Genomic DNA, 9,921 nt, shown 5'->3' with positions numbered 1-9,921 from the left:
GATGATTTAATCCATAGACAACTGAAAGTTGTACCCTAATTCACAAATAGCAGATGAGCTCTCAATTTTTAACCCCAATATGCCCTCTTTGGGGGAACTACTGTTCTCATCACACTTTAGTCAAAAAGGAAGACACAGCATGTGTTCAAATTCAACCATAAGGAAACACTGAAAACATCAGAATGAGTCAGATGGATTTCACTAAGGATTTTGTTAGGAGACAGAGACATTTAGCACCACACTATAAACAATTTAATCTTTTAAAAACTCCTTTAGGTATTTCTGTTCCTCCCAGATCCTACTTGGGTAAACTGCCAATCCATTTCCTTCTCCCTTTGGCTTCTTTTAACATCCTTGTATCACACATCACAGTCTGCCACCTTTTACAGACACCCACTCTATATATGTGGCCGTGAGAGCTGAGGTCATTTGGGTTTTGCAGTCTTTTCACGAAGGCCATCTGGACTTCTCCAGACTCTTACAGAAGCTATTGTCTTGAATGTTGTTCATATTCATTATACTAACAACTTGTTCGAAGTTTTAATCACATTTCTTGTATAGGTTATTAAATATTCTAGAATGAACTAATGCATAGTGGTTCTTTATGCATTCTATGGGCATATTCTAATATTAATTTTATAGAGATTGGCATGAGATGTATTTGTTCAAACTACAAGTAATATTTTATTCATATAAAATGGACACAAAACTAAAAAAAAAAAACAGTGACCCCTGACCTTTGAAATATCTATTTTAATGTTTATATTCCACTCTAAAAATGTAAAACTCTTTGAGGTAAGGATTATTACAAGAATAATTTTGTTGAGACAGACTGAAAGTTTTTTAAGGATGTTATAAATATTTTACCAAAAATAGTACCTTAGAGTAAAATTAAAACACATAAGTAGGTGGATGGTTCATTATAAGAACTTTTACAAATGTCTTATGTCATTATTCTCTAGAGCAGATAACATTACACTTATCTTAATAGGAAGGCTACTAGATATGAAAAAACAATAAATGTTTGCATTTAATTACTATGAATTACATTTATTATAACTTGAACATTTTACTTACATCTGTCAGATGGCCAAAAGTTGGTTTCGCTGTTTGGAGCATAAGTTGCTTGGTCACTGGGTCTAATTCTAGATGAAAACAAAAGAAAACACTTAGAATACCATCAAAAGATAATTTTTATAAATAAAAAGAGCAACTGCTAATCCTATTTTTATCAATATTTCAAAATAGTAGACAAAATTAAATTTCCCCTAATAATTAAATTTATTCATTAGTACTTCTAAGTTCACATTCACAGACAACCAGATCATCCCATAAAATTTTAGCATCAATAATTTAGACTAATTTACACAATGTCCCACTTTATATTCAGAAATTGGAAATTGTTTAGTACCTAACATGTGGCAGACATTAGTGGTTGTCTACCTCAAAGCCATTCATTTATCCGCTGGCAAATTCACTTTCCATGACAGAGGCTGAAACACTAGATATCTGAGGTTTTTTGTTTTTGTTTTTTTGAGGGTTTTTTTTTGGGGGGAGGGCTTTTTTTGCAGGGGGATCTTATGCTCCTAAGATATAGGCATGTTACCCAAACCAAGAGCAGGTGGATAATTTCTTATTGAAGTATGGGCATGTTTGAGAATAAAAAGGAAGCATTCATAATTCTGCTTGCACAGTAGAGTATATCTGGCTACCCTACCCAAATCAAACCAATAGGATTTAGGAGGAAGTATGCTGGGGGGGTGCTTTGGGGAAGGTCAGTGATCCAGGAGACAAAAACAACCTAGGATGACCAACTGCCCTTTATGTTTTGGACAAGGTTGTGTTAAATTTTAAAGCATGCAGCAGCATCTTGAAAGCATGAAAAACAGGACCAAGGACTACAGCCAACACACTGAAGACAGACGAGCGAAAATACAGAAAGAGCCAAAATCTTTGCTGACATAATGAAGTTTGTTTATTCTTACATGAAATCAAAAATAACCTTATTCTTTACTTCACATTTTACTTGTGATGAAAACATTTTAAATTATATATATAAACATAAATATTAACATGTAACACAATTTAGGACCATAGTGTTTTGTGCACAACTCATTCAAACAGTTGGGCAAATGTTTTGGTCATTTTTCTTCCCTAGGCTTATGTAATCTTCATATTACATTTTTTTCTTCAATATTCAAGACATAGATGAAAGCATTAACACTTTTAAGGTAAAGATGTAGTTTTAAGCCAGACTACATATCGGTAAACCTATTAGCCAATCTTATACAGTCTACTGAATAATCAATATTCATAAAAAGCCATGGTGCAACTTAATATTTTGAAAACTAATATATGCTGCTCTAAGTGACGTAACTTTGAAAGCAGTGGAACAATTTTGTAGTCCAAACTCATTTGATGGTAATGAGTAGAATACATTCAAGCCAACTAACATACAAAAGATGTATGTTCCAAAGGACATACAAAATAAGGTAGTAGACTCTCAGGGTATGGCGTAATGGGAATTGAGTCTGAAACCACATATATCAGGAACGAAGGGTGTTCGCTCTTTACAGGGGGAACTGTGAAGTCCTTGTCATGCTGTTGACTTTGTTTTCCCTTTCATTATCTGCTCAATGCTTCCATAATCTCATCTTGTATAACACCTAGTAAACATGGGAGCCCTAAGCCCAAGTTTACATGATTTTATTCAAGAAGCTAATAGTTGGCTCCATTAGTTGACAAAGTTTATATTATTTATTGAGAAAGGATGATTGGTTTATCCACATCTATAAATTTGTTTATATTAGATTAAGGGTATATCCCTGGTCAAATTAAATCAATTAAGGAACTGTACCCTTTGGGTCTGTCAATGGGATACATAAATGAATTTTTTTGGTACAAGAAGTGAGCCAAGGAAACTCAAATTTGATTATCCATACTAAGTGCTAGGTGCCAGACCACAGAATCTGCAATTGCCATTATTTCATGCAGTCCTCACAGAAATTGCTACCAGATAGGTAGCCTTGCCACAATTTTACAAACGAGAAATTGATGTCTCAGGAAAAGTAAGCAATTGGCATTGCTAGGATTTTAGCTAAGTTCTGCCTAGCTTGATAAAAAAGTAAAAGCGGATAATTACCTCATTATAAGTTTCTGGTATTGTTTTTAATTGACATAGGGCACAACCCAGAATTGTGCAAAATTTCTCTCAATTTTATGGATGTGAAACTACAGGAACATCATTTCTTCATAATAAATGTTAGCATTATTATTTAAGTTTTTATACCAACCTTACCTTACTCAGATCATGATGTTGCATTTAATAATTTAGAAAATCAAGCAAACAATTTATAGCAGGGAAAGTAATATGTAGGTAAAACAAAATTAGGAATTAGTTGTGCCTAAAGCATTATTATAACATTATATTTAAATAGCAAAAGCATAATAGCAGCATGAAAGAGAGTGGTCATTAAGTAGGTAGATTTTATTTGAAATGGGGTTGTCTCTCTCTATCTCAAATAACTGTAAGAGACAGGAATCCAAAGTGGGAAGATGTCATCTCCGATTATCAGCAAACTTTGACACATAATAAAACTTTTCTCTTTTTTTCTCACAACATTTCAACAAATAAAGAGGCATACTTTCGCAAAGAGGGTGCAGAAATACCATGTGATTCCATTTCAGCAATTATGACAGTCATAAAAGAATGATTGTTTCCTTTTCTTTGTACCTTCAGAGAGACCTCAGGAGGGACAGCTGAAAAACTAATGTCAAATTGATCTACAGGATGTAATTTAAAAGATCCTGCTGTTATCAGGTTTTCCTAAAGAAGAATGCCCTCAAGAGTTGACATATTTTCATTACAGTACTTACAGAAAGCTGTGAAACCTCAATGATAGTGATAGAAATAACACTGTATCTGAGTTCATTGAGCAAAAAAATTTAAAACTAAGAGTCTGAAAAGTGATGACCAAATGATGTCTATCATTTATTCTGTAAACATGGTAAAATATAGTAACACTTTGTTATTGTTAAATGAATCTTACCTTTTGTAATAAATCAAACTTGGTCATGATGTATAGTGTTTTCTATATATTTCTGGATTCAATATACTTACATATTGCTATATTACATATAATAAAATATATATAATATATATTTTATTAATGAGGTTGGCCAATAATTTCTTATTTTGTAAAGCCCTTATCAGGTTTCAATATAAAGTTTATCATTGGGTGAATTAAATAATTTAGGACCATTTTCTCCCTTGTCCTTTAGAAGTGTTTGTGTAGGGTTGACATGTCTTCCTTAAATTTTTCATAGAATTCACAGGAATTCATACTTTTAAAGTGAATGGGCATTTGTGGGAATATTTTAAATTTACATATTCAGTCTATTCAATAGACAAACTTAGTCGCATAGTCTATTTCATATTGTGAAGATTTCCTGGGATTACTGTATCAATTTCACTACTCTTTTCAGAGCTATCTTGTGATTTTGCTGATGATCTCCACTGTTGGTCTATACAACACATTCTGAATGACTATATCCTTTGAAATTTTTTGGAATGAGTTGTATGGCATAGGGTCAATTTCTGTAAATATGTAATAACATGGACATGTCCAAATCTTATGCATTCTTATTGTTTATTAAGATATACACACAATATGGGAGGCCGAGATGGGCGGATCACGAGGTCAGGATATCGAGACCATCCTGGCTAACACGGTGAAACCCCGTCTCTACTAAAAAATACAAAAAACTAGGTGGGCGAGGTGGCGGGCGCCTGTAGTCCCAGCTACTCGGGAGGCTGAGGCAGGAGAATGGCGTGAACCCGGGAGGCGGAGCTTGCAGTGAGCTGAGATCCGGCCACTGCACTCCAGCCTGGGTGACAGAGCGAGACTCCCGTCTCAAAAAAAAAAAAAAAAAAAAAAGTTATACACACAATAAAATTCACCCCTTTAAAAAGTACCATTTAGTGGTTTTCAGTGTATTCATACAACTGTGAAACCATATCTAATTCCAGACCATTTTCATACTGAAGATAAATACTGTATCTATTATCATTCACTTTCCATCCCTATTTCTCTTTAGATCCTAGCAAACACTAATCTTTCTGTGTTTACGATTTGCTTATTCTAGACATGTTATATAAATGCAGTCATGTAACATGTAGCTTTTTGTGTCTGACTTTGTTATTTTAAGATTCATCTATGGTTTGTAGCATAAATAAGTACTTCATTAATTTTTATGAATGAATAATTATATATATACATATAATATGGACATGTCATATTTTCTTTATTCATTCATCAGTTGGTGAACATTCAGGTTGTTTATACTTTGGCACTGTTATGAATAATGCTACTATGAATATTCATGTAAAAGTTTTTGTGCAAACATATGTTTTCAATTCTCTTTGGTGTATACATAGAAGTGGAATTGCTGGGTCATATAAAAAGTCAATGGTTTGCTTTTTGAGGACTGCCAAAGTGTTTTCCAAAACAGCTGTATCATTTTACATTTTCATCAGCTATGCATAAGGGTTTCAATTTCTTCACATATGCACAACTTTTATTACTGTCTGTATTTTATATTTTGATATCCTATTGGATGTAAAGTCGTATCGAAATGTTTTATGATTTGCTTTTCTCCCAATTTGAAGAACTTTGTATTTAAATCATTTGCCTATTTTTAAATAAGGTATTTTTGTTTTATTGTTGAAGTATAATAGTTTTGAGTATATTCTAGAAACTAGATCCTAATCATATATGTCAATTGTGAGTATTTTTTCCTATTTTGTAGGTTGTCTTTTCACTTTCTTGATAGTGTCCTTTGAAACATAAAAGTTTTTAATTTGCATAAAGTCCAGTTTATCTAATATTTCTTTGGTTGCTTGTGCTTTAAGTGTTATATCCTGGAAACCATTGCCTAGTGCAAGGTTATAAACATTTACATCTGTGCTTCCTTCTAAGAGTTTTATAGACTTGTTAAATTTAGAGTTTTGATGCATTTAATTTTTTCCATGGTATAAGATTGGGGTCCTAATTCATTTTTTGCATGTAAATATTCGGTTGTCTCAGCACCATTTGTTGAAATTGTCTTGGTGTTCTTGTTGAAAATCAATTGACCATAAATGTGTGGGTTTATTTCTGGATTCTCAGTTATATTCTATTAGTGTATATGTCTATCCTTATACCAGCACCACACAAATTTGACTAACGCAAACTCACACCCTAAAAGTGTGCGTGCTCTTAGTTTCATATTCTTTTGCAAGATGGTTGACTATTCTGGGTCCTTAGTATTTCCATATTGATTTTAAGATCAGTTTATCAATTTCTGCAAAAAAGGAGAGCAGGAATTTTAATAGGAATTATGGCAAATCTGTAGATCAAGTTAGGGAATATTGCCATCTTAACAATAGTAAATCTTCCAATCCATAAACACACAATGTCTTTCTATTTATTTAGGTTTTCTCTAATTTATTTCAATAATATTCTGTAGTTTTCCATATCCAAGTTAAACGTTTATTTTTTAATATATTTCTAAGTATATTGTCATTTTGATACTATCATAAATGAAATTAATTTTATTAATTTCATTTTTAGACTGTTCTTTGCTAGTGTATAGAAATACAATTATTATATATTGATCATGAATACTGCAATATTGCCAAACTTATTAGCTGGCTTTGTGTGTGTGTGTAAATTTTTTAGGATTTTTCTATAAACACAATTATATCATCAGCAAAGAGAGGTGAGAGGTAATGTTACTTCTATTCCAATCTGGATATCTTTTCTTCCATTTACTTGCTGAATTTCCCAGGAGGTGATTTTTACCAGGTTGAGGAAATTCCCTTTTATTGCCAGTTCAGCACTTTCTATCATCAAAGAGATCATGTGGGTAATATGGTTTGGCTGTGTCCCCACCCAAATTACATCTTGAATTGTAGCTCCCATAATCCCTACATGTCATGAGAGGGACCTAGTGCAGGATGGCTTTTCTCATGCTGTTCTTGTGATACTGAATGCGCCTCATGAGATCTGATGGTTTTCTGAAGGGGAGTTACCCTCCACATTCACTCTTGCCTGCAGCTATGTAAGATGTGCCTTTGCTCTTCCTTCACCTTCCACCATGATTATGAGACCTCCCTAGCCATGTGGAACTGTGAGTCCATTAAACCTCTTTTTCTTTATAAATTATGTCTTGGATACATCTTTATTAGAAGCATGAGAACTGACTAACACAGTGGGTTTTGTTCTATATCCCATGAGTATAGTGTATTACAATGATTCATATTACAATGAAATAATAGTTGATATTACATTCATGTATTATGTTGAATTTCAGATACAGACTGCATTTCTGGCTTAAATTCTATATGGACATGGTTTATAATCCTTTTTACATGGTGCAGAATTAAGTTTGTTGAGAATTTTTACATCTGTATTTATAAAATGTTGATCTGTAGTTTTCTTATCTTGTGACATCTTCATCTGTTTTTGGTAATACTCATAGAATGCATTGGAAAATGTTCACTTTTTTGGTTAGCCTATTATCTACCTCAATTTGTATCCACAGCCTTCAGGAGCTCCCAGTGTAAACAATTGCCTCTTACTGTTTTCAACAAACACCCCTGGGAAAAAGGCTTTGTACCGGGTGGACTGAGTCATATAACAACAACCTTTCAAGTTGAGCCTTCCAGAGAATGACCAGACATGTCAGAGAAGGATGCTTGTTTTGGAGTGAGGCATTGAAGGGTCCCCAACCCTATTCTCGTCTCTCCAGTGACTGTCATACTTCTAGTTTTCTCCATTACTGGGGGCTGTTGCTTTCCAAGGCTTCCCCAGAGCTGGATAGGGAATGTGGTTATAGGACAAGCTAAAATGCCACAAAGTTCATTGGTCTCACTGATATTCATCCATTTTTCTTGATAAATGCTCTCCAGATTGCTGCAAGCCTTGGTTAATTTGCAAATAACTGAAAACATTGGTTCTTACCACACTTTCATAGAAAATAGAATGTTTGAAGGTTTTTTGTCACTTTTGGGGATGGTAGCTTCCTACTTATTTTTATCTTCTTATTCTATTATATATTGCAAGAGGTTTATTACATTCCTGATTAGAATTGTGGGTTTTTTGGTCAAATTTCCCTTTATGTGGTTTGAAGACATATTGTTTAAAATATACAAATATGAAATTGTTATGTAATTCTGAGAACATTGTTATATTGAGAAAGTGTTCCAACTTATTTATAGTAAAGCTTTTTTCCCCCTTGAAATCTATTTTTGGGTTTGTATGTGTGTGTGGACGTAATTTTTTTTGTCACTGTTCATATGATATATAGTTGAAATTTGTTTTGATTCTTATTTGGTTTCAATGTTTCCACTTTAGGTTATATACTTCTATTTTCCCTATTTGTCTTATCTTGTATCTTTTTATTATTCCGTTCTGTAATTTATTAGTTTTTTACAGCTTTTTAAGCAGGAGGTTTATCTAAATAATATAGTTCTTTATGAAAGGAAACAATTCTCATTTCTTGAAGTTTGGACAGGAATCTAGAGTGCTCATTAATGCTGTCTTGAAAAGAAGTAAATAGAAAGACAAGAAGAAAGCTTAGCCAGTGTGTAGTTAGATTTCTAGGGAAAGTTTCAGGAATCACAACTAGTCATTCAACACAGAGAAGAGTAAACAATACTGTAGTGTCATGGTGAGGCTCAAAGTATTGCAAGGATGCATATATGTGTTGTGAGAGTGTTCCTTTGATAGGGACACTTGAAATTTCATCAGTACATAACATTTCAGGAGCCTAACACAGAGCAATTTATGACAATCTTCAGAAATAACCTATGACCTCAAAACATTCTGTGAGGCAGTGGTTTTAAAGTGCTCAGACCAGCAGCAGCAGTACCTTAGGACTCTGTTAATAATACAAATTCTTGGAACTCAACCTAGACTTACTGAATTAGACAGTCTGAGTATGGGTACCAGTAATTGATATTCTCGCAGAATTCCTTTAGTGCTCCTGGAGAGAACAACGACTACAGGGAAAACTAATGCCACATACACCAAAGCAGGTGCAGACTGTGGAAATCAATGTCCATGTGGGAGAGCACCTTTGAGGCTACACTCAGATCCTTGTAATATAGCAATGAGTTCCAGCTATTGCTCACATTTCTTGCCATCTGCAGAAATGGCACTGAGCAGGTCCCTCTTCATTTTGTCTATCTTGCTGCCAGAAGAAACATATCTGCAGCATCCAGCCACCCACTTCTCTGAGGGCGAAGGGGACTAACAGTTCCAGGTCAGACCTATAAGTCATTTAAGGAAATTCTGCCTGTGAAGCTCTGTGTTTACCATATGATGGATTCTCCATTCAAAAAACACACCTCAAGCAGCTTGCAAAATAAGATAAAAATAATGTGTACTAAATTGTAAAAAAATACTTTTTAAATAACACATTTTTTACTTTAGTTTTCAAGTCACACTAGTAATTTTGAAACAAGCTAAAATTATAAAGAAAAAATGCATAACAATGATAATGAGTATGTTTAATTAATGAACAGTTGTGGTAATAGTACAAGAAGATATATTATTATTATATAAGTTACATTATATAAGTTGTAGTATTAGCATATACCAACCAACCCCTACTTTCTTAACCTTCCACCACAGTACATATTAATTTCTAAGTGTGTACATTGTAGATGCATTAAGACAGAACAGCAAAAACAAAACCAAACAAACAAAAAAGAAGAATTCTGACCACTTGGCAAATATAATAATATCTTAAGCATTTGTGCTTTCAGTGGCTAAGCTGTTTGGGCTCACCAATAATTGAAGGGTTTTAATTGAATCATAGTATAAAATCTACCAAGGTAAATACCCGAAACAAAATGACACTAGGTGTTAAAAGTTA

General features: G+C 33.5%; 1 protein-coding gene across 1 annotated transcript in view; it reads right to left on the bottom strand.

The window, feature by feature from the left end:
* Window positions 1–1,053: 1,053 nt before the first annotated feature.
* CNBD1 (cyclic nucleotide binding domain containing 1) overlaps window positions 1,054–9,921 on the bottom strand; it is a 564,244-nt gene continuing 555,376 nt past the window's right edge. Inside the window, exon 11 of the mRNA XM_033202693.1 lies at window positions 1,054–1,145. Within this exon, the coding sequence (XP_033058584.1) occupies window positions 1,054–1,145 (92 nt within the window). The remainder of the gene's footprint in view (window positions 1,146–9,921) is intronic.

Source organism: Trachypithecus francoisi, unplaced genomic scaffold, assembly GCF_009764315.1.
Source record: "Trachypithecus francoisi isolate TF-2019V2 unplaced genomic scaffold, Tfra_2.0 Lachesis_group7, whole genome shotgun sequence".
In the NCBI taxonomy this organism is placed as follows: Eukaryota; Metazoa; Chordata; class Mammalia; order Primates; family Cercopithecidae; genus Trachypithecus; species Trachypithecus francoisi.
Note: the sequence above shows the minus strand (reverse complement) of the source record. Positions and strands in the feature narration are given on the sequence as shown.